Source organism: Eublepharis macularius, chromosome 6 (genome assembly GCF_028583425.1).
Source record: "Eublepharis macularius isolate TG4126 chromosome 6, MPM_Emac_v1.0, whole genome shotgun sequence".
NCBI classification, from domain to species: domain Eukaryota; kingdom Metazoa; phylum Chordata; class Lepidosauria; order Squamata; family Eublepharidae; genus Eublepharis; species Eublepharis macularius.
Window position 1 is genome coordinate 90,913,538 of NC_072795.1, and position 25,927 is coordinate 90,939,464.

At 41.1% G+C, this 25,927-nt stretch overlaps 1 protein-coding gene across 1 annotated transcript in view; it reads right to left on the reverse strand.

Moving 5' to 3' along the window:
* ADAM12 (ADAM metallopeptidase domain 12) overlaps window positions 1-25,233 on the reverse strand; it is a 391,488-nt gene extending 366,255 nt beyond the window's left edge. The window contains exon 1 of the mRNA XM_054982517.1: window positions 25,025-25,233. Within this exon, the coding sequence (XP_054838492.1) occupies window positions 25,025-25,178 (154 nt within the window). The 5' untranslated portion in view covers window positions 25,179-25,233. The remainder of the gene's footprint in view (window positions 1-25,024) is intronic.
* Window positions 25,234-25,927: the final 694 nt, after the last annotated feature.

The following is a 25,927-nucleotide window of genomic DNA, read 5'->3' on the forward strand; positions in this document are numbered from 1 at the left end:
CTCGTATGTCGTAAGTCCAAGGCACTGCCTGGCCCAGAAAGGATGCCAACTGGCAGGAGTGTGGAAAATTACCAGAGTGTGAGTCAGAGCGGCTGATTGACTGACACCTCTCCATACTCCAGGGAGAGGTGCATAACTTAGACCAATGAGGATCCCAAGAAAATCCTGACTTATCTTGTCAATGCCCAGTCTCACTCCACCTCACCCATCTACCCTAATCAAGCTTTTCAGCAAACCTAGTAGCTTTTCCCATCCGGTGCTTAAAGGGTAACCAAACACTTTTTCACTTATAGTCTACCTCAGATAGGAACCATCAAACCTCTCCCAACTTATTGTCCAACCTCTGGACAACCCATATATTGTTTTGGGGGTGAAGACATCAGCTTGCCCCAGGGAGCATTTTGCCATCAACTGGCCTCCCTGGCCACCAGTGAGTGTGTCTGTGACTTGGGACGTGCCATACACCCCCAAATCCGTTTGGGCCAATTCTCTTTGTCATACAACGCTGGTTGTTTTGCTGCTGTCTTCATAAACCTCCATCTTCAAGACTGGTTATTATTGCCCTCCCTAAACTGCTTTCTTCCCTCCCTTTCCTTCTTGATTTTCTTAGCCAGCCTCATATGCGTGCTGTGTGTGGGTTTTGTATGTTTGCCCTTTTATTTCTTCTTCAATAAAAAAACCTTTTGGAAAGATATACACGCTGATATTCAGAAGATTTAGAAAACTGATTTTGCCATGAAACCCAGACTATGTTGTTGGGAATAATACCAGATAATGTTGACAGAACATTACATGAACTATTTAGGTATCTTACAGCGGCAAGAGTGGTAATGGCAAGCAAATGTAAAGAAGAAGAATGCCCAACCAGGAAAATCTGGAAAGACAAAATATCAGAATATGTGGTGATGGCAAAACTGAAAAGTTAAAAAAAAAACTTGAAGAGAAATGGGGAAATTATTTTGCTTACAAAAGATACATTTTATAAGATATTTTAGTCCTGTAAATCTGAATATGAACGCACATTGATATATTTTATAATTTAACTGTAAGAAAATTAGTTATACAAAGATCATTAGTAGAATAGACCGTATGGCAGATAATATTGAAATATTGGCAAAAAGTCAACATTGTTATTATTAAGAAATGCATAAGTAAAAGGTAATGATAAAACAGGAGAAATAAGGACTTTTTCCTTTTTAAAGATAAGGAGTAGAAACAAGTTTGAATTCCCAATATTACTTTAATACTCTTAAAGGTTATGATAATTAGTTATATTAAGTAATAAACATTGTTATAGTTAAGAAAAGGTCATGATAACAAAGAGGTAATAATGGAATAATGAACTTTTATTTTTTAAAAAATAAGTAGTAGAAAAAGGTTTGAATTCTGCACGTGTTGTTTATTTGGAAAAATATACACTAAACAGGCTTAATTATTTAATATCTATAAAGGTTATGATTTTTATACTCTGTATTTTAATAATCCATATAGCACACAGCTTTATATTTGCTTTGTTTTTCCCCTTTTGTTCCCCTTTTTCTGTATTCCTTTTTTGTTTTAATAAAATAGTAACAAGTCCAGTAGCACCTTTAAAACTAACCAACTTTATTGTAGCATAAGCTTTCAAGAGCCACAGCTCTTCAACAGATGCAGAGAGCTGTGGCTCTCGAAAGCTTATGCTACAATAAAGTTGGTTTGTCTTAAAGGAGCTAATTCCAATTTCCAATAACCTTTATTGGCATAGTACACACATCGAAAAAAGAAAACGGCAATACAATACGATTTGCCAGTTTGTCAGCATGAGAGCAGAGTGTGTTACAGGTAATTGTGACTAGAGGTGGGCACGATCCAAAAAAATTGCCAATCAAGCTGTTCGTAGATCCGCACCAACAACGACCCCAAATCACCGATGCACACCTGTCATCTCCCGTTTCCAATCTGTGGTTCGGGGATCGGGGAGGCCAAAGCGGGGCGCGCTGCTATTCCCAGCTATGTGGGAAGGTGGGTGGTGGTGGCGGCTGCCGGGCCCGGCTGGCACGGGGAGACAGTGATGAGCCGCCTCCCCTCAGGGAGGGGACGTTCACATACACACACACACTTAGAGCAGAGGGGGAGGAGTTTTTAACCCGGCAATGAGCCGCCTCCCCTCAGGGAGGGGACATTCACACCAGGGCCGGATCTACGGTTGCCAGCGCCCAGGGCAACCATCAGGCTTTTGCGCGCGCATGCTCCTGGGTCGCCCACACCCGCCCACGCAGCAAGCTGGCTGTCCCAGCGTGCTGCGGAGCTGGTGGCAGCGCAAGTGGCTCGGAGGCTGCCCACTCTGTTCACCGGCCCCACAAGACAAGGGGCAGCCGGCTTGCCCATGCACCCCTTGTCCTGGGGAAAGGCGAACAGCGCGGGCGGCTTCCCAGACACCCATGCTGCCTTTTGCCTTTCTCCAGGACAAGGGGCGGCTGGCTTGCCCGCACGCCCCTTGCCCTAAGGAAAGACGAACAGTGCGGGCGGCCTCCCAGCCACCCACACTGCCTTTTGCTTTTCCCGCAAGCCGGCTGCCCCTTCTCCAGCGGGAAAGGCAAAAGGCAGCGCGGGTGCTGGGAGGCCACCCGCGCCGTTCGACTTTCCCCAGGCGCGCTCCTGGGGCTGGCAACTGCTCCCGGCACCCCCTCTTTGGCGGTGCTGGGGGCAGACTACCCCCCTGCCCCCCTGTCAATCTGGCCCTGATTCACACACACACACACACACACACACTTAGAGCAGAGGGGGGGAGTTTTTAACCCGTCCCTGCCTCTCCAAATAGAGAGAGAGAGAGACATCCCGTCAACATGTTTCAGCCAGCTTTTAAAAAAAAGCAGGGACAGAATCCTGATCCATTCCTCCCCACCCGATTTTAAAAGCAAGCAGCCAGTCTTCCAAAAGCATATTTTAAACACACACACAGAACCATGAATGAGGTTTTCCCACAAAATACAGTGTTTTAAAAGCAGGTTAAAAACAGAGAGTGACAGACAGAAAAACACCCATTCCTCCTACAAAGCCCCGTTTTTTTAAACAGCAAAAAACTTAGAGTGCCCATGGCTTCAGAACACCCCCTTCCCCCTCCCTCCCCTGGGTTGCTGCTCCCTGGTTAGAAGGAAGCCCTGCTAATCAAGGAAAGCTGGGCTTCCATTCGGTTTTCCAGGGTGACAGAAGGAGGGCAAACACAGCTCAGGCATTCCCCTGGCTCCGTTGCTAGGGGAATAGATTATTGGCGCCTGAGTGTCTGGCTCTCCAATCAGATCCCGATGCCCCCCCCCCAATCAAGCCACCACCACCCCCGAACGCTGGATTGGTCGCCGTGGACGGAACCGATTTGCTGGGTCCCGATTGCGCAATCGCCATTATTGTGGGTATTTTTCAATCGTAATGGTGATCGTGCCCATCTCTAATTGTGACGCTAGCAGCTAATAATCAACCCTCCCCCCCCGAAACCCAACAACAATCTCAGGTGTCACAATTAGCCTTCTCCCTCCTGTTTCCCCCCTTCCTTTTCCCTTTTCCAATTTCCCCCTTTCTTTCATCCTCAATACGTTTGCCAGAAACTCTGCCACCTGCTCAGTAATTTCAAGAAGTCTGTCTGCTTACAAAAATCCCACACCTCTAGTAGTCGCCATCTCAAAGGTTTGAAAAAGAGGACCAATCAATTGTGAGTGCAGCTGGATAAACAGCGGGCAGTGTAGAAGTATATGCTGAATAGAATCGGGTTCCCGGCAGTGGCACCTGCAGAGTCTTGCCTCATAGGCCTTATATCTGCCGGTGACCATGGCTGAGGGGAATATATTAAGTTTAGCCAGCATAAAAGCTCTATGCTGAGAGGGGATTACTAGAGTCGAAAAATACGGGCCATGGCGTTTTGTAAAAAGGAAAGGCCTGAAAACCAGGGGGAGCAAGTCTCCACTGCTCTGGCGTTTATCAGCTGCAAATCAATATCCCAAATTCTCCTCCAGATTGTTCTAAATATATAATTTTCACTAGAGTTAGCCAGAGAGTCTAGATCAATGCCCAAAGTATTAATTTTTTCAGATATTAATTGGGACCGCTTAGAGACAAATGGATCGGCCCTTATAGAAACAATAAAACTATTGGGGGGGGGGTGAAAATAAAGATGTAGTCAGTATTTAAGGGTAGCAAGCCAAGCTCTGGCCTCTTTACTATTTTGCTACTGCAGACTAACACGGCTAACTGTTTTAATAAAATAAAACATATTTTAAAAAATAAAATAAAAAATCTTTCCAGTTGAACATCTGCCTGACTTATTTGAGAGTTCTCTAAGGGAATAATCCCAGTTACCCCTTCTCACTTGTCTCCTTAAAGCTAAATCCCCCAACTAATTAGGAGATTTCCCATTTGGGTAACGTAGGTGGTACAGGACTGGGACAAGGGAAGTGTAGGGAAGCCACCATGTGCTCACTCTGTTGCCACAGCAGCAATAAGAGGAGGGAGGGCTAGAAATCTAATAAATGAAATGAAATCAATGACAGCCAAAAAGAGAACCACAGCCACGTGAAACACTTCTGTTCACAGCTCTTTGTATAATTTCATTGACAGCAATGTATAATGAAGTTCAGCTCTTCTCCAACAAAGCATTTATTCATTAGCATGTCTCTGAATTTTAAAAAGCCTTTACTTTAAATTATTGTGTTCATTTATATATTGTATTTTTTCTCTTTACAAGATTAATACTTCTATAAAAAATTTTGGAGAACATTTTAAATCAACAAAAGCCTTTGATGAACAGGATGACACAAAAACAGCTAGATGACTCCATGCGTTTTTAAATTTAATTTTCAATTCCTTCTGTTTCTAATCAAAACGTATCTTCTCTCTGACTTGACAGGGCTGCCAACTGCCAACTAATCTATGCAGGGGTTTGTTGCATGTCCATTTCATCTTTTATGTTGCTCAGATTCATAAGGCATTACTGCTCACATAAGAAAGATGAGTTTTAAGTATTATTGATCCTTTTAATTAAGCAGCATAAAAAAACCCATCCAACGTTTTGGTTCTATAATTCAACAAAACAGTTGCTGTCATCACTTGCTCGTCTGTGAATTACTTCCTTTTGAATATAACTTGTGCTGAAAAAATAGGCTGGAGGAAGAAGCACTCCTGCTTTCCCATTAAAGTTCCACAAACTTCCATCTCCCCTAAATGTCATTCAGAAGGCAAAGGTCACAATTATAAGGTTACAGTAGCTAATTTCACTGTCTGGACAGCTGAACATACCAGTGCATTGAGAGGAGAATAAGCACATCTTACATGAATATAAAAGTACCCATTGTAGAAAACACATCTTTAACAGTTGGATCTTCCTTAATCTCCCAGCTTCTGCAGTATAACTTCTGAAAAGCTGTAAGTCTGTACACAATAAAGTGCTTCATTCTGGGAGCCATATGACTCCATCAGTTATTTAAGCACATGTTTGGCACCGGCTAAAAGAGCAGGACAAATTTAAGTCAAACATTTCCAGTTGAACATGTCTTTTAAACCATACCTGGTTTATAGATCAGTGTAGTATCTTTATAATTTTTTAAAAAAATTCTTGTACATTGGTGTGGCTAAGCTACATATTAAACTTGTTATATAGCCAACATGGGGGACGGGGGCAGGGATAGGAGGAGAGTATCCCATGCCAAGAAAAGAGAAGATGGTATTAATAGGAAACTGTCATAGCATTCCTTAAAAATGCATGCAGACTGTTTATTCCCCTTCAGTTCCTAGTTCTGAAGTACCTGTCAAGATAAAGTGCTACAATATAGCTAGGTGACCATGTGCAATTAACTCTAAAATTCAAAGTTACTCAACTCAACAACTCAAGGCTAATGCAGAATCTAAATTATACATTTAATTACATCTCTAACAGGACATTAATAATTACTACGTCTAGTAAATCAGGCCCTGCATGCATGCAGGATGATAGACTCTGAAAAACTAACCAGTGACTCCCTCCCACCCCCATTTTTTTAGGTTAAATACAGAAGCAATACTTTACTTCCTAGTAAAAGAAAAGCCTCTAATTACAAAGCTGCTGTACAAATATATCTGTAAACGATAACAGGACATGAAAAGTAGCCAAGGATAAGAGCAAATGTTTAATTTTTATATTCAAGAATACATTAATAGGAAATCTATTGCTTAACTAGTACAATTATTCCTGTATGAGTTTACCACTTATATATATAGAAAAATTATGAATTCTTCATAAAAATTCTTGAGGGGACAGGGGTGTAAGTTAAGATGCAACAAATGGTTGCACATTTGGTACTGAAGCCAATACAAATACTAGAGAACAAGGGTGGCTATGACGTAAATTACAATGTAGATCTCAATAAAAGTTTTCCCAGCAAAAGTTACCCAGTGCATTTTTAACCTATGATTTATTGAAGGGAGTGCAGGGTTCAGGTTCAGCATCTCTTCAGTCTTTGTTGCAGGAGGTACATTTAGATCTTTATCTGGAACATTTACACTGCCTAGCTGCCAAAAATCTGGTAAGACACTTTGAAACTTTAATAAACTCTCACCTCTACTGTTTCATGCATCTTGGTTTCCTGAATATATCATAATACTCTACTGGCAGTACGGAATGCTCTGGAGTACAAGCTGAAAAATGTGTTTTTCTCCCACAAGCATTAATGTGTGTGAACAAATCATTCATTCAAATTTTCCCAGTAGTATACATAAAAATAGCAAGAAAACATTGAACACAACATTCAGGAAGAAGCTTGTAGGATGTTTTCTGAAATATTATACTTCAATTGTATTTTGAATATATAAGTGGAAACCCAAGACTTACAGAAAGCATCTCATTTTCCCCACCATATCCTTTCCCCCTTCCTTGCTCCCCCCAACAGCCTCTCCCCTTTTCCTACTTTCTTCTCTCCTTCCTACTCACCTTTGTCTGCCTCCCTGTCTTCCCCTTTCCCCTTTCCTCCCCTCCAGAAGCCTCTTCCTTATGGTCCAGTTGCACGCTGTCAGCTGAGCAGACCCAGTTGCAGGGTGGGGAACCTACAAGGATTGGAAGTACTTCACTTTCCCCTGTATCTTCTTCCCAACATTATTTCCTCTTTCCTCCTCCTGGCACCACCATAGTGCCTTTCCTACGTCCTTCTCTCCTTCATACCCAATAAACAACTTATCTGCCCCTCCCCCCAAATCTTCATCTATATTATTTACTTCATGTATATATGGCCTTTCTCCACAGTGGAGGCCCCAAAGCAGCTTACATCATTCTCTTTGCCTTCATATTATCCTTGAGAGGTAAGTGTGTGACTGGATCAGTCACCCACTGAGCTTCCACAGCAGAATGATAATTCAAACCTGAGTCTCATTGATCCTACTCTAAGTATTACAGTACACTGGTTTTAGCAGGGGGTGCTTTGAACAGTAGCAAGCAACTGAGCCTGGGTGAGTCATGCAAGTCATGTAGTATCAAGTCATTCAGTAGTTGCTTCTGGGCCTGTCCCCAATAAGCCCTCCCTCAAAAGCCAAAACAGCCCTGGAAAGGGCTTTTTTCTAACAGAAACCAACCCTGGAATACTGGCTAAACTCTTACGGTTGTCTAGCAACAACCACTAAAGGCATCTGGTTAACGCTACAGGCGCTTTTTAAAATCATTTTGGGTTTTTTAACACATATCCCCATATAGTTCTTTAAAATTTCAGATTTTTCTTCAAACTTTGGATATTTTTCAGGAGTGTCCATTCATGGCTTCAGTCTCTAGATTTAAGTATCTTCAGATCAAGGCCACTTGTTTATTAGTATATAAGATGCTGGAGTTGTTCACCTAAATGTATTTGGCTTTAAATATTAGCCTGGTTAGCACATGCAGCAGAGGACACTGTGTGTGTGTGTGTGTGTGTGCGTGCGTGCGTGCGTGTAGAAATAAAAAAATAAATCTAAGAGCTTCCACAGCATTATCCTATGGCATGCTAGCACTAATCCTTTTCAGAGAGGTTTAGTTTCCTTTTTGATTCTACCTACAGAAAACTTTGGTGTTCCTCTGTATACACACTTTCTTCCCAATACATTGTCCTGCTTGACTCCTTTATGTCAAGCAATAAAAATATTTCCTATGAAATACTTGCCTTTGAGAGACACCATCACATTAAACCACAACACAATACTCCCAAGATCATCTCTTTCAGATTGTACGATTCTTCTGAATGCTATGTTTGAAACAATACAGGTAACTCAATAAATTGCAAACAATTGACATAGAGAACTTGAACACTTTCATTTCAGACAATAATCGTTCAGTTACTTCAAGAAAATTCAAAGACTTTTCCAGCAGCAACTCCGTATGACCTTCCATGATTGTGTCCTATTGACCCCTTTCATCACAAACTAGTTGCTCAGAACAAGATAAACTATACAGATCACAAATAATCCACTGAAGAATTTGTTTTGGGAGTCCTGGCAAGTGTTTTACTTGTGTGACAAGTTACTTGCCCTACAATGGGATCCCAATCAGCTCTACTTCTTAGGGAACACTCTCTCAAGAACAGCCATTTCAGCCCTGATTGCCAGAGACCTACAGCTGAAGAAAAACAACTGAATTTTCCTCTGGCATTCCCTACTCCAAGATCATTCTTTCCACAGTTATGATTTAAAAGACAGTGTTTGACTCAACACACAGAGAGCCAGAATAATTAGATCCTGAGCTCTGCAGCAGGCAGAGTTAAAAGGCCCAGCTGCCACAGCACCAATTTGCCCCTCACTGGCCAAGCAAGCATTGGATGGGGCAGCCCAAAACGTCTGAGCAGCCTGAGCATACTGAGGGCCAAGCTACACATGACGAATGACACTTGAACGGCAAGTGTATTTCTCCCTGTTCACTTGCCCTCCACTCAATCCACTTGCCGTTCAAGTGTCATTCGTCATGTGTAGCTTGGCCCTAAGACCCTCCTTCCTTCCCTCAGCCCTGATTGAGTGAAAAGGCTGTCCCTCTCATTCTGGATCCAGGACAGCTCCGACAATGCTCTCACCTGGAACAGCTGACAGCTGGGAGGATTGTTGCTGGTGTCTCCCAATACCCTGGAGTATCAACAAACAGGCCATAAGGGCCAAAGCTTTCTCCTGATAGGGCCTTCCATCTCTGGTAATTAAAAATTCACTACCTTTGAATGTGGAGGTACCCTTTAGTCATAACGGCTTTAAAAACAGCAAAATTGTCCCCTGTCCTCTGGGACAGGGGTCAGTTTTATAGACACATTACATATACTGGTTAGTGTATCAACAATTTCTCATTTAAGTACCATAAGTGTCCTTAAGTGTATGCCCTATGAACAAGAAAGTTACTAGTTTTTAATGCCCAGAAGCCCAGAATTTCATCTCTGGTCACCTCAATTAGACTCAGTTTTTGGGGCTCCCTTTCCCAAACACTATCAATTGTTTAATTTATGATTCTGTCTATGAGGGTGGAGAGTTATGTCTTGTGGCTTTTCAACAATTGCTTCCTAGCAATGTTGCAGCAATTTACAACATTGTGAGCCAGCAGAGACTCTTTTCAGTTTCAGGGAATTTTCTACAATCCTCTGGTTAATAAATATTTACATTAAAACATTTATATCCTGCATTCTCAGTTATTGCCCTTGAGGCAGCCAGTCATTTGAAATGTGGTGTTGAAGGAGAGTTTTACTAGTACCATGGACAGCTAAAATGCGTGGGTTCTAGATCAAAGTGAGCTTGAATTCCCTAGAAACTAAAATGATGAAACTGACGCTATCGTACTTTGGTCACATCATGAGAAGACAAGGCTCAATGGAAAAGGAAATAATGCTAGGAAAGTGGAAGGCAGTAAGAGAAGAGAAAGACCCAACATGAGATGGATTGACTCAATAAAGGAAGTCACAACCTTCAGCCTGCAAGACTTGAGCAAGGCTGTTAATGACAGGGCATTTTTGAGGTCATTAATTCATAGGGTTGCCATATCAGAAGTGACTTGACAGCTCATAACACATGCATACTCTCAGGTACTACACTCGAGGGAGCTTCCAATCACCCAATGTAAAATAAAGCAAAATCCAGTAAAAAGTGATAATACCACACACACACACACACACACACACACACACAGAGAGAGAGAGAGAGAGAGAGAGAGAGAGAGATGCAATGATAGAATAAAATTAAAATATTTTTCAAACATAAAGCAGAAAAAATTAGGTGACAAAGGTAACAGGGAAATGTTCAATAAATGTCCCTTGGCACCAGTCAAATCAAAAAGGGAAGAAGTTTGACAAACAAGGGATAACTCTTCATTACAGCTATGAGCATACACAGCAAGACCTCTGAAGGAAATCTTACCTGGCAGACTCATATAGGAATAAGCAGTCCCTCAAGTATCTCAGAGCCAAAACACACGTTAAGAAAAACCTAGGTTCAGCACGTGTTCTCTTACCTCAAGGTTTGCCGGGATCTGTAGGAGTCCTGGAAGCTTAAAGTAGGCGTCCTGGAAGCTTAAAGATCTGTAGGGGTCCTGGAAGCTTAAAGTCCTGGAAGCTTAAAGGATCTGTAAGCGTCCTGGAAGCTTAAAGGCGTCCTGGAAGCTTAAAGCTTAAAATACAGGCGCCTGTATTTCCCTTTCCCTTTTTGCTGCTCTGTAAATGCTAAACTTTAAGCTTCCAGGACGCCTACAGATCCCAGCAAACCTTGAGGTAAGAGAACACGTGCTGAACCTAGGTTTTTCTTAACGTGTGTTTTGGCTCTCAGTAACCAAACAACTTAATAGTTATTACTCAGACAGCCCTAATTTGGATCATTCCTGGAAGCAAATAGGTAGCACATGTGGATCTTCTAGTACTGACTAAATAGGATGGAAGGGTCCTGTGGCTTGGTGGTAGAGTATCTGCTTGGCATGCAGAATTTCCCAGGTTCAATCCCCAACTCCTCCAGTTTAAAAGAAGCATGTGGTAGATCTTTACCTGAGATCCTGGAGAGCCACTGCCAGTCTGATAAGACAATACTAACCTTGGACCAATGGTCTGATTCAGTCTAAGGCAGCTTTATACATGCAGATTGTTAGTAATTTTCATCATTTTGAAATTTCTGGAAAGTTGATGAGGACAGCCCCACACAGCATGTTGCAGTACTGTAACAGGGTTCCAATCAGAATATGGATAACAATGCCCAGGTTCAGTAGCACCTTTAAGACTAACCAACTTTATTGTAGCATAAGCTTTCAAGAATCACAGTTCTCTTCATCAGATGCATCTGACGAAGAGAACTGTGATTCTTGAAAGCTTATGCTACAATAAAGTTGGTTAGTCTTAAAGGTGCTACTGGACTCTTTTTGATTTTGCTACTACAGACTAACACGGCTAACTCCTTTGGATCAATGCCCAGGTTATATTCAAGGTCAACAGCAGGCATATTAACTGAAACTGAAGAGAGTATGTGCCACATATGAGGCCTGCACCATCATCTGAAAATATAGATTTAACAGTGCCTTCAAACTGTGAACCCACTCTTATATGGGAAGCGCAGCCCTTTGAAGCAGATCATCCTGTCTTTGCTACCAAAGTATATTTGTGTTGTAAGAATAACACCACAGGTATCTCTTTGGAGAATTACAAATTTTTTGTAATCTGGGCATGTGCAAAGACCATCATATATTTATGTCTGAATTTATTTAGGGTCTAGCACACACTTGTGTACTGGCTGAAAATGAAAGAAGTGCATCTCTGCAGAATCACAATGATACAAACTACCACAAAACAGCAATACAACTATTGTTGAAATGCCTCAAAATGCAATAGTGTGTGTATATATACATTGTTATTTTTTTGTAGCATTTTATCAATCAAGGTTTTCATGCGGTATTTCATCAGTGTGCAGGACAGTATATGCACAACACAAATCTTTATGCACCCATACACATTGTTTTTACAGTTTTTTAAATCAATGCAATATTTTATCATTGATAAGGTATTTTAACAACATACACATACCACCAACACTGCGTGGGAAAAATACAAATGACGGAAATCTATGGCCCACTGTTCATGCTGCAACTCTAGAGTTAATTTTAGAAATGCTAGTCAAAGAAATTAAAAAACAATAGAATGTTAATCAGAACAAAGTTCTAACACTACAGGATTCTCAACAGAGGCAGCTCTGGAGCTACTTTTCTGTTCAATGGGAGTGTCTTCTATGTGAGGGATCACTTAACAGTTTTATTTTTATTTAAAATATTTCTATTCCACTGTCTCTAGGATTTGCCTAAGGTGTATTCCACCTGTAATCTCAAGAAGTACATCCATCCTTCATCCCCACCTCATTCGTTTTAATGTCTTCTGAATTATTCTTTATAGAGTTGTACTGTGATGCAGCAGTTCACTGGTTTAAATCTCACTACTGCCATGAACTTCCAGGTAGCCTTGGGTAAGCCACTCCTCTCAGGGCCAAACTACAAGTGACGAATGACACAGGTTGAACATTGTCAGCTTCCCTCAAGTTTTGATGGGAAATGTAGGCAGCTTGGTGGAATGTTGGACAAGTGACAGTTGAAAAGTCCATTGGTCAGCAGTTGGAGAGCCAAGCTGCAAGACCAGGACGCCTATATTTCCCATCAAAACTTGAGGGAAGCTGACAAGTGTCCAACCTGTGTCATTCGTCACTTGTAGCTTGGGCCTCAGTCTCAGCTCCCTATCTGCATTGTGGGGATAATAACACTGATTTTGTTCACTCCTCTAAGTGGGCACTAATCTGTCCAGAAGAATGGTATAGAAATGAACTGTTGTTGTTGTATTAACAGATGGGAGACCGTGTGCAGCACATAGAAGCTTACAATAAGCTTGCAAGGGCATTACATGTAACATTTCGCTTTGAGAGAAAACGTATCTGCTTATTTGCCATGCTATTTTTTAAAGCACCTTGAGAAGTAATACTTGAGTACGCAAAAAGATGAGTACATGCTTCTGTGGCTTGTGATTAATAGAACTAGTCAAATAGTTACATTTATATTTGAATGCTCATTTCACTTCACTTGTTTAATACACTGTCAAGACAAGGAGCTCGAAGGTTTTTTCATTTACTTTTTTCTGTTCACCATATCACCATTCAGGGTGTGAAGTTCACATTGTAATTTAATCTTCCACAGGTAAGCAGCTAGACATGAAGCATTTTCCTACATTCGATCAGCAGAGAACACAAGTATTTTACTGACAACACAAATATTATAAAATAAAGTTAGATGGCTTCCAGCAAAGTTTTTAATATGTGCCTGATCAGAACCTCTTTTGTATGGTAGTTGACAACAGATGCAAGAAGCATTTCTGCCATCTTCCACATCCAAATTCCTACGGCTTGTTGTATATTATCAGCCAACACAATTAACTGGCCATGAAATGTACTTGTTGTTGCCATGTTAGATCATAGATTTGGGAAGAAAAGGAATGTGTTTATCCAATCTATAGTTCCATTGTGTTGAATTTTCAGAAATGCACACTGAGTAAATTTAAGTCCTCCTTAATTTTACTCAAGCTCCAGACCAGACACAACACTGAAATGAAATCATTTTAATGGCATTGCATTTTAGGTACTAAAGAAGACAGCTTAAGAGAATATTTAAAAAATACAAAAAGCACCTATTTTATAAATTCTGCATGATTGAAAGCAGGCTATCATTGCTGGCAATACATATTTCCAAAGTGAGCACAAAATTGTATCTACTCTCATTCTAATAATAAAGTGCTGTCAAGTTACAACCAATTACAGTGACTCTCTCAAGGGGTTTTCAAAGAAAAAAAATAAGCAGACATGGTTTTGCCATTGCCTTCCTCAGCATAGCAACCCAGGTCTTTGTTGGTAGTCTTACATTCTAATTACACATTATTTGATTCATTATTAGCATGGAATGGGTTACAACTGAGTTTACATAAAAGAAATATTGCCTGCTACTTAAACTAGTGTTGTCACACCACCCGTAATACGGATAAACTGTTAAGGGTTTCTCTTTTCCCTTCTTCCCAATTACATACAGCACATGAGATTGTTCCATATCACTAGCAGTAATAGTGGCAGCAGAAATAATAGTGGTGTGTATGATAGGGTGTTGGAGGGGGCAGAATACAGCCTCCAAGCAACAAAGAAAAAAGATCTGCCATACCTCAGATACAGGTAAAGCTGCAGAAGTCTTCAGGAAGACTATTTATATTTGACCAATGCCATCATGGGTCGCAAACCCCTTCAGAACACTGCTTACTCCTGGGTACCTGGCTTTATAGCACTTCAGCCGCAATAAATTTCCCCAAATCTCACAGCCTCGTTACTTAATCTCCACATTAATTTCCAAGTTAAAATTTCCATACTTCACACTGATATGATCTTTACTTTCTATCATTCAGTTTTCCCTTTTGTTACTTGGTTCCTATTTTTTAAATTTTGTTCTTTAAAAGTTATCAAGTAATCACTCTATCTTGATTTATCACCAACTCAACCTTCCTTTTATAACATCTTAATATATATTTCTTCAAGTACATAGGTATGAATGGGCACTGAATGATGCCCGGTGCTTGTAGTGACTTGTAGCAACAAGCTTCAGTCTTATTTCATATTTGAAAAAATAAATCTTTTTAAAAAATGTTAGGCAGTAGATTAATAGGAAAACCACATTTAACGGGCATTGTTTATATAAATAAATGATACAATGCTTTGCAGCACTTCAGCTAATGTCTACAGGAACCTTCAACCTGTAGAGAAATTTCAAGCACTGTGTGCTTATCCAAGGGTTCTTCATCTGGTTCTGGAAGAAAATGGGCAAAAATCAGTATTTTTCTGCAATACAACTTCATCTGTTTGTAAATGTCTTTACCTAGCCTCTTAAGAGTGGCACAGTAAATGAGAATCAACCCCAACTAGGATTGCCAGGCAGGGACTGGAGTTCTCCTGGAAGTACAACCCATCTCTAAACTACAGGAATCAGTTCGCCTGTGTGGAAAAAATTGCTGCTTGGGAGTGTGGACTCTTATGGAATCAAATCCCTGCTGACCCCTCCGCAAATCCCACTCCCCACTGTTAGTGACCAGACTTGTCCTCCCAATATTAAGAAAGCTTATGAATATGGAATATCATATCTCTGAGTTTAAAACACAGACAAGCTGCCTGGCTAGGCAGGAAATGGAAAAGTACTGAAACATGAGAGGTAAAGTAAGACTAACTCTCAGCCCCATGCCCTGGAGGTGTGCAAAACCACAGAACCATGGAGCTCTCCAGAAGTACTTGAATGAATCCATTCACACATCCTTCCCCGCTCTCGTGTTATGGCCTCACCCATCCAGCCATCATGGGTCATCAATCTTTTTACACCTATAGTTCCTCTCAGGAATGCACAATCAAACCTTCCCAGTCTTATTGTCCCACCCTGGAGACAGCTTCCCAATTCTTTGTCTCCTCCACAGACAACCATTAAGTCATTATTTTGGGGTGGATAGCCCAGGCTCACCTGGGCTATCCAGGTAAAAGTGTGTATCGTTTGCATATATCAAATACTTAGAACTAATTGTCTTGAATGGAGTGCTGTTTTCATGGTGGAAAGATTACCTGCTATGAACCTCAGATTTTCCCAAGGCCTTCCTGTGTTTGAATCCTCTATTTAGCCACAACACGTGCCCACAGTGTTACATAGTGGCAGCTCCAATGTTATGGGATGCCCTTCCCAATGAAGTTCAGAGGGCCCATACTGTCTGCCTTCTGTAAAAAAATGTAAGACTGTTCTTTTCAGATGGGAATTTTGTAAAAAAAAAAAATTCATTAAAAAAGCTATATAGCGATGCTTTTCTTATCTGTTGTTTTATTTTAATTGTCTATTTTATTTTAATTACTTGCAGGTCATTTTCTTTTAATGTGCATGGGTGGTAGGAAAGGCAGCATATAAATATTTTAATTAAGAAACTAGGATGGGCATTTCAGAGATAATCTTCTGCCCTTAAAGGTTGAAAGCCACTGAAACAGGGCAATCTAGACAAATAAGCTATGTAATGTTGTACAAGTGAAATGGTTACTTTCAGCAACAGTACAGTTTTCTACTATTCATTTCAGTTTTTAAACACTCTCTCAGAGCTACTAAAATTCATTAAATAAATACTTGGGCAGTTAAACTCTCATAAAATTGCTCTGTGAAGTACCGCACATGCACAGTAACCACTTTTATATTTTAATATCTCAGGTGTATAATTTGTCTCCTTAAACAAACACCAATACCAATTATGGATCCTGTGTGCCAGTTATTTAACCTAGAAGCAATATAATTCAATAAAGAGGAGTTTTTCCAAGTTAAATCCCAGAAGAACATGTGCTTAGTCATTTGAGTCATTTAAATTTTGCACCTGTCAAAACTATTTGTTGCTGTCGCTGTCGCTGGACTCTAGAACAGGTAGCATTACCCCATGCTGTTTAGTGGACAGGATATACCACTGAAGAAGCCTCACCATATAGGTGGACCTCACATTGAGGTCACCATTCTTGAGCATTTTGACAACACTCTTGCACATGGCCTGCTGCAATGACACCTTAAACAATAACAACATCCATTCCAGTATGAGCTGTTGTTAAGTCAGATCTCACTTCTTCAGATACTATGGGAAGGGATAAACTATAACTAAACAAAAACCTAGACAGTAATATGTGCTTAACTTATGTTAATCTCCAAAATAAATGGCCATTTGGCAAAATTCATACAGGATTCCTTTACCCATGACTCTGTGATACTGAAAGTGAAGCCTCACATAGAGGACTCCAGTATACTGTAAGGCCTCTTGCCTACTCAATTCCAAAAAAGTAAAGAGGTTATTTAGAACATTTATGTGCCATCTCTTCATAGAGCTGCTAAATGTAGCTCACAGTGTTAAAAAAGTTTTAACTTGACGTATTCTGATTCAAGTGTTTAATTATATTTTTGTATTTTGTAAGCTGCCTTGAGCATTGAGGAAAGATGGGATATAAATATTTTAAAGAAATAGAAAGAATAACTGCCATACTTCAGAGTCAAGAAGAATTTTTTCTTCATCAAGTCCTTATTCTTCTACTTATTTTAGGATTATAGTACTATGGTAGAATTTTGGGTTATTCTGAACTAGATTACTGAAGCTTTACAAAATAAATTAAATCAGAAGTTACACTTCTGTGTATATTCTATTGTCCAGTCTTGCAGCTTCCGTGTATGCATGGACATCCAGTTAGAAAGAGTTTTCAAATGGTTAACTGAAGTTAATAAAAGACTTATCAGAGCAATTAAGGAAGAAGGTAGATTATGAAAGCATCTCTAAAGAATGGAGAGGGTACCTGTTTGAATGTTGAGGATGGGAAATAGTAGAGCAGCTTAATTAACATTAGACAAGTCTGCATGGGTCGATTTCACCGGTTCAGATCCCTCACTGCTGTGTTTTTTTCATGACCATCTGCACCAGATTTGCTGCCATGAGTAGTCACTCTGGCCATTATTTGGCTTTTCCACAGCTTTCCTGAGAGAGTTTATAACTTGACTTTAAAAAAAAAAATCGATGTTGAGGTCATCTTTTTCCCTGTGCATACTCTTTATTGCATTTGTTGGTGTTCCACCCTCTCCCCCCTCTCCCGCCCCTTGCCAGCCCACTGCACTGTGATTGGCTGCTCTCATTCAGCCAGCCACTCCCTCTCTCCTCCTTTCCATCCTCTCTCTCCCCTCATTCCTCTTTCTTAAAAAAATATTTAAGTCCAGCACAGGATCGATTAATCATCACTGGTTTGAATGCACACAGGTGGAAGTTCCCTTTTTATTCTTTCTGCTTTGGCATGGGTGGGAATATTGTATGGGGGGCTAAATACCTGGGTATCAGAAATAAAGTTTTTAATGTGGAGTTTTAGATTTCTTTTTATATCATGGTTGAGAAATGGATGTTTGAGGGCAACGGAGAAGGAGGTAGGAATGGAGCTTTGCCAGCAATGTATTGCTGCTCCAATGAGATGATCACTTCAAAATAAAATTCCTTTTTAAAAACATTTCTTTTTGTTTCTGGGAAAGAACATTTCCTTATTTGCACAAATGATTCAAGTGCATGCTCCACCGCCACCCACCCCCACACACTTCCTCTATTGTTTCCACTGTTTGGCTGGCCAATAGGCAATTCTCACAGCCAATCACATGTGGAGTCCTTAAAAGGAAAAAGAGGAGCACAGACAAATCAACAAATCAGGATCAGCAAAGGGAGAGATGGAGGGGTGGAGAGGCTGAAATCCAGGAAACAGGTTGATCCAGTGCTCCAGTAATGCATCAACTCAGTGCATGCAACCCGCAAAAAAAGGGGAAAGGGGATAGTGCTGTAACATCACAAATGATGGCATCCGTGACTACAAACACTCATGATATCAACTCATTCTGATATGGTGCAGACAAAAAAAAATCAGTGCCATGCTGACCAAATATGAGAGGAGCAAACAGTCACATACAAGCCAATTTTATGCCTTGTAGCTTGACTTCAGAGAAAGTGAGGAGTTATATCACCTATGCAGAAGGGGCTATTGTGTATACACCCCACCATCCCATCAACATTCATTTACCAGATTTGCAGTCTGTCACACAGTAACCCTTTGAAAGATAGGTATGAAATGCAAAATCAAAGAGATAAGATTACAAGAAAACTGTGAAACTTTCCATGAACTTTTTGCTATATAAGTAAGTTAATAGCCACAAAGAAAATAGTGAGAAAGCATCTGCTAAATCAGATCGTTTCTATTTATGTTTAATTTTCTATAGAAGCTGGTCTCCAGTGTAAAAGGGAAAATAAAATATGGAAATAAGAAAGTGTAGGATAAAAAGAGAAGTACCTGAGCGTTTAAAACCTGCCCAGAAGATAGGATAAAAAAATCATGTTGTTTAAGAGAAGAATTAGAGAACAATCCTAAACAAGCCTACCCAGAATCCTACTCGTCCATTCAGTGGTACTTACTACCACAAATTGTTCTTGAGATGGTAATGTTGTTCATGCCTTAATGGTTCCTGTTTTTTCATGCCAGCACTAACAATAAGGAAAACAATCTCTTCCTTATCCAAACTTTATTAACATAATTCTAATTTCCAAGAAAGACAGAATTTCTCCTTTATTCATAGGTCACAGCAGTATCTTCAAAAGTATCTTCCCTGAATACATATATGGCAAACCCCAAGTCTTTTCCACACCCTGTCATCTACTTTAAACCTCCCTTCACAGGTTTGGGGCTTCCCAGGCAGGTAATAATAATAATATTTGATTTATATACCATCCTCCAGGACAACTTAATGCCAACTCAGAGCAGTTTACAAAGTGTGAGGTGGGTGAGGCTGAGAGAGCTCTGGCTTCAAGCAGAAGAATAAGGACTCAAACCCAGTTCTCCAGATTAGAGTCCTGCCACTCCTAACCACTATACCAAACTGGCTGGTCACCACACACCACTTGTCTAGCTTCCAATTTAGCAGGCAGAGAGCCCTGACCCAAATCCTCACAGGGTCCCCTCTCCTCTCCTCTTCCAGAGACTCCACCAGACAGACAGCCAGTTTCCTGTATTTTCCTCCCTTCATCCAGCTATTGGCCAGTGCTTTGGGGGATAGGGAACTTAGAGGTTATTTTCCATGTATACACTGCCACCACTTACTTCATTAGGCCCATTTAACATGACCAGAGTGTTTGAGGTCTGTGCAGGGCCAGCTCCAGTGTCGCTGGCACCTGAGGCAGCTTAATGCTGCCTCTGTGAGCACGCGCGCATACACACACGCACACCAGACTGTGCAATGTCAGGGGCTGCACGTGCACGGGGAGCCTTCCAGCCCTCCCATTCAGTTGCTCTGCGGGCCAGGCGCAGCCGGCCACCCTGGCCACTGGCTGCACCTGGCCCACAGAGCAAATGAACAGGAGGCTGCCTGCTCAACTGCCCCACGCTGCCGCCGCCAGCACGTGCTCCTGGCCGCCGCCAGCGGCAGCAGCTCCGTGGCGTGCGCGCCTGCCCCCCTCTGGCGCCTTAGCACCCTGAGGCAGCCGCCTCACTGGCCTCAATGGACGGGCCATCCCTGGGTCTCTGTGTGTGATATTTTCCCTCAGTCAACCACATCAACCCAACCAGGGTTAAAACAAAACAGAATTAAACTTCACTTACAAGATGGAACGCAGGAGTGAATGTTTAAAACTAAAAAACATACTGGGGTTAAACAGGGAATGTTTCAATGTAACAGAACTGGTTTAACTGCCATCTATCTCTCTGTTGCCTTCTCTCAGCAGTTCCAAAAGTCTTCTCTTCCTCTCCCTCTCTTCAACAGACTCCAACTGTCCCTGGCTCAGCATTCCTCACCGTCTCATTGGTTGGAGCCAGACCTGTCCATCACAGCATGCTACATACTCTTCTCCCCAATATATATTTAATGTGTATGCAAGTACTCCTCTCTGTAATCTCCCCATCCCTAGCCAGCTCTGTCTCCCAGACACATTATCCTAGCATTTTGCTGCCCGTTCTCCACCAAAAGTGCTCTGTATCCTCTTTCCCCTAAGATCTAATTTTTGGTGCATGAGTTGAGCCTAAGTGAGCTTAAAAGAGCCTCTCTTCTTTTAATTGAAGAACAAAGAAATGCTGCAGCTATCAAAAGTCCCAGAATGGCTCACTAACTTTTCCTTCACTTTGCCCCCCCCCCCCCACTCAGGAACCTAGTTGGCCCATAAATGTCTCCAGAGGAGTAGCTGTGTTAGTCTAGTGTAGCAAAATAAAACAGAACAGTGGGACTTTAGAGACTGACGTTTGTTGAGCTTTTGTGAATCAGAGCTCACTTCTTCAGATACTATGGGAAAGAAATTATTTTGGAGATTTTTTTAAAAAAAATCACAGAAGAGAGAAAGGAGGAGCTGGAGCAGAGAGAGGTTTAGTGCAGATCCTGTCCTAAATATTTCAGATGCGATTCTTGGTGTAAGGTACTGAAACATATTGGATTGCTACACATAATGGATGGTGAGAGAGGCCTGAGTTTCCAGCCTCTAATTAGAGAAAGTGTAGTGAAGTAGGACAAACATGACTAATGAAGGAAGAAGCAGTCTGTAGCATAAGAAAATTAACTGACATTAGTAAATGATTACAGTATGATACAATATTACAAAGAGCCCATAAGAATGTGTAAAAAGTAGGTCCTGTTGCGCTATTAGAAATGACAATAAGAAAGTTAAAGTCTCAGTTTAGGCCAGGGGTGAAAGAATTTAATTTCTTGCTCAGTTCTGATTCAGCATTTTATAGTGTCTTTTAGTGATGCCAGCTGATCAAGTTATAAAGCTGGACAATGCACTGGACATCTCACTGCATGCACAGAAAGGCATAGCACCTCTTCTGCAGGTGAAATCAAATTCAAGCCTTCAAAGATGTACTTATTGAATAAACTAATTAGCCAAGCATTTTCTGGAGCAGATGTTTCCAACTCATTTCTAGATTAAATATGTATCATACTATTATTAGTGTTGAGAAATATTTGATGTGATCTTGCCCATAAGAACATAGAAATGGTGTTTGTAAGACCTTTTAAAAAATAACTCAAGCAATATTGCAGAGGAGTTAGCCGTGTTAGTCTGTAGGAGCAAAATCAAAAAGAGTCCAGTAGCACCTTTAAGACTAACCAACTTTATTGTAGCATAAGCTTTCGAGAATCACAGTTCTCTTCATCAGATGTATGGAGGGCAAGAAGAAACTGGTCAGATATAGAGGAGGAGAGGGGAGGGAGGAGTAGATGCAAACAGCTGCTTCTGATATGGAGATCAGTTTGCTTCTGTTAAGGAAATCAGTTACTTCTGATAATGAGATAACCATTCATAGTCCCTATTCAGTCCCAGCCTAACTGAGTCAAATTTACATATGAATTCCAATTCAGCAGCTTCCCGTTGGATTTTGTTTTTGAAAGAATAAATGGACACAAATCTGACATTAGAAATGGCAACATCCAGAAACCAGTGGGAGAACACTTCAATCTACCAGGACATTCCATCAAAGACTTAAAGGTCACTGTAGTTCAACAGAAACCTTTCAAAAACAAAATCCAACGGGAAGCTGCTGAATTGGAATTCATATGTAAATTTGACTCAGTTAGGCTGGGACTGAATAGGGACTATGAATGGTTATCTCATTATCAGAAGTAACTGATTTCCTTAACAGAAGCAAACTGATCTCCATATCAGAAGCAGCTGTTTGCATCTACTCCTTCCTCCCCTCTCCTCCTCTATATCTGACCAGTTTCTTCTTGCCCTCCATGCATCAAGCAATATTAATTGCACTCAAATATTTCACATGAAACAAATCATATTCATCCAATGTAATAAAAACAACAAAAGACTTGACATAGAACAGCTAAAAGCAATTTACATAACAAAAATGGGTGAGTGGGGACAATTATAGCAATAATCAGGAATGATTAATATTTTCCTCTGTTAGCAAAAATTTTTTACAAACAGATGGTTTGTAACATATTACCCATTATTAATTTTTATCTCTGCTTTAAATCATTTTTCTTGCCTGGGAAGACACTGAAAAGATTTAATGGTCCATGAAATGATCTGGACACAAGAGGGAAGCATGAAAGAAAGCTGTACCCCAGGAAAGCATGGGATCCATTTGTATGATCCAGAGATAGAAGAACAACATTTGACTGGGTCTGACGTCAAAGTCCTCATTAGCTAAATAGTTTCAGTAGTATCAGTTCTCCCATATATTTCATGGACATATGCTTAATCAAGTAAAAACACCACTCATGGAATTCCTTTACTTATATTATTTATATTATTTCATTCGTTATATTAATTATATTTATATTATTTATGGTCTGTTTTCTCACTGAGACTCAAGGCAGATTACACAGTATGAGAGTAGTACACTCAGTATCAAGGACAATTCCATAAACAATGCCGTAGGTCTTGTAAACAAGTTTACAAAATGTAAGATTAGCAAGAATCCAAAACAGAGTTGAAGAAATGCTGAAACAGAACATAAGCAAATCTAGGGCGGACATAGGAGCACATATTTAAAGCAACAGATTGTACATAAGGCAACACAGTAATGAAGTCTATGGTCTGTTTCTTCAACTCTGTATTGGATTTTGGTTGATATTATGTCTTTGTAGATTAGCATTTATATACCCTACGGCATTTTAATTGAAATGTCCTTGATATTGACTGTACTAATTTCACTCTATGTAATTTGCCTTGAGTCTCAATGAGAAAGGTGGACTATAAATGACATACATATATATGTGTATGTATGTATGTATACATATATATATATGCCTATGTATATATGTATACATACATAGTCTGTTTTATATACATACATACATAGTCCGTTGAAATCAATGGGGCTTAGAAGTATGTATCTCTGTTTAGGAATGCAGTGTAACTTTCAGAACTCAACTCTGTAGTAGTCACTCCCATTTATAGATTGAGAAAGGATCTATTTTGTGCTTACAATAAAAGCTATTCACATTGACAAGCAGCATATGAAAGTCTGGTGTGGAGATTCAATTGCTGTAAGCTTTTGTGTTCACGTAATTTAACTCTGTGCACTAAGATTGCCATTCTGCCTTATGGCACGTGAGTACAGGGAACTCCTCATACTTGCGCTTTAATGCAATTCTTGAAGCAGAAAAGACATATAGGGGGACATCATACCAAGCATGCAGGCTTGTATTTCATTCAAGAGTGGTGCATAACGTACTTGGGTGCAATATGAACCTCAGATGTTGAATGCTCACTACAGCTATTAGACCCACGGGAAACGGCCCATGTGGATGTATTTTTATCTGATCTAAGAAAAGAACACAGTTGCTCAGCAACAATGCTCCCTTATTCTGTAAATAGGGATGAGACTGTTAGAGCAAAGTGAAGTACAAGCCAAGGATCAGGTCACTGCAGGAATTGGTCTGTCTAGGGAAAAGCATACTGTAATACAACCCTATAGATAGTTAATATTTCTAACTCTGGATTTCATCTCTGCTCTTACAGGATGCTGAGACATTGTTCCATAGGGAATATTTCTGGCAATCACTTAGCACACCTGAAACCCAAGTTTTCTGAGGCACTAGGCATACTGCATGAGTGACCCTTGAAGGCATTTCTTTCTGGTAACCTATTTAGCATGCCAATGAAAACAGCCACGTGGCTGCTTGACATCAACATGTAGCCTGTACTGGAATGAGGTGCAGTCATGGAACAGCAGAGATTCTAAACTAGGTGTACTAAAATGAAGGCCAGTCGGTGAGGTACCTGGGCGACTGGGCCCAGCCAAATGGAAGCATGCTAGTGTGAGTGAATCATGCCTTCTAACGGAAGTCACGGATTTCGGCCATATCCCGAGGTGAACTGGTGACGCTTTTTTCCCTCTTCGCCTTTCACAGCACCCAGTCAGACAACAGTTAAACAGGAGACAGTATTGGCGGGAAAGCGTCACCTGTTAAGTTTCCAATTGTTAAAGTCCCAGGAGCCAGAGGGAGGCGAGGGGAGGGGGCAAAGGGCAGCGGGCAGGGGCCACAACCGGTCCCCCAGTCCACGGCAGAGCGGCAGCAGCCATACTTTTGCTGAAAGAGGAGGGGAAAGGAATGCCTGAGAAATGTTAGGACAACGGCGGGCGGGCACGTTCTTTGCGCCGGGCGAACGTAACAGGCTGCCTCCGGGTGTCTCCTCCACCGCCTCCTTCTGGAAAGAGTCTCAGACTCGCGCAGTTTGAAAACTTCCTGCTCCTGGCCTGAACTTGTTCCCTGCCAACGTTCACCCAAAGCGGATGGGCGGTTTCTGGGGAGTTACCAGCCCGGGTGGATGCAGGGGCGACGCGGCAGGCTGTGCCAGATGTGCAAGGGGTTTTTTTTTGCATCGCGAAAAGCGGGTGCAAAGAGCGGCTAGCTGTGAACACTTCTCTGGCGGCCACAAAGCCAGCTGGAAAAAGCCGCGCTTCAAAAGGCAAGTTGGGTCGGCCGGAACTCCTGCAACAAGGAGGTGTGTTGATAGCGATCGAAACATTACCAACTTACCTTGAGCCCCGGCTGATGAGACTATTAAGAGGCAAGTCAGGCTGAGCAGCAGAAGGCAGAGCTGGGTTGGGGAGTGAGATGACGGAGGGAAGCGTTGCTTTCCTGCATGGAGACGCTTTGACATCTTAGCCCAGACTGAGAAACAAACTTTCATCAGCTGGGGCTGGAGAACAGCCCCATTAATATACAGTTACAGAGAGAGAGCGCTGCAACTCAGGATGTGAGAGATTTCCTGCATGCAGTTAACTCTAAAACCCCTCCTGCTCTGATGATGAGCTGGGCTTTGCTCTCATTTTTTTAAAAAAGGGTGCTCTTTTTTCCCCCTTTTTGGCAAGAACAAAACTGTTGACCGTTGCAATTACTGAACAAATCGTCCGGGTTGGCTAACTGGAGGCGCCAAAAAAAAAATATCGTCAGTGAAAGAAGGCAGGCCTGTGAAAAACTACCCCTTGCCAACACTTACAGTTTCTCATTACAATGGAACAAATTATTGTCTTCTGTGCCTTCGCCCTACTGCTCCTGCGCGGGGTCCTAGTGCCATTTCTATGTGCTGCCAGAAACGGTCCCTATGCAGAGAAGTGACCTGCCAATTTTCAATTCGTTTGGAAGGAGACTCCCTCATTTGGGCTTAATTTTAAGGCTGGCTGTAAAATCTCTCTTACTCTCCAGCGATGATGAATGATCTTGTTTTGTCTCAAACGTCTTTCCTCTGGTTGCCTTGTATGTGATTCAAATGAGTTTAGTAAAAAGTGATAGGCACTGTTGGCTTATTTTATTCTAGGAAACTGAAAGATTCTTATTGGCATTATAATTATTCTGCTTAATCCCAACGTCTATTTGAATTGCATTTCATGCTGTTTTTAAAAAGTTGAGTAAAACATTGTTTTAATAGCCCTCCCTCAG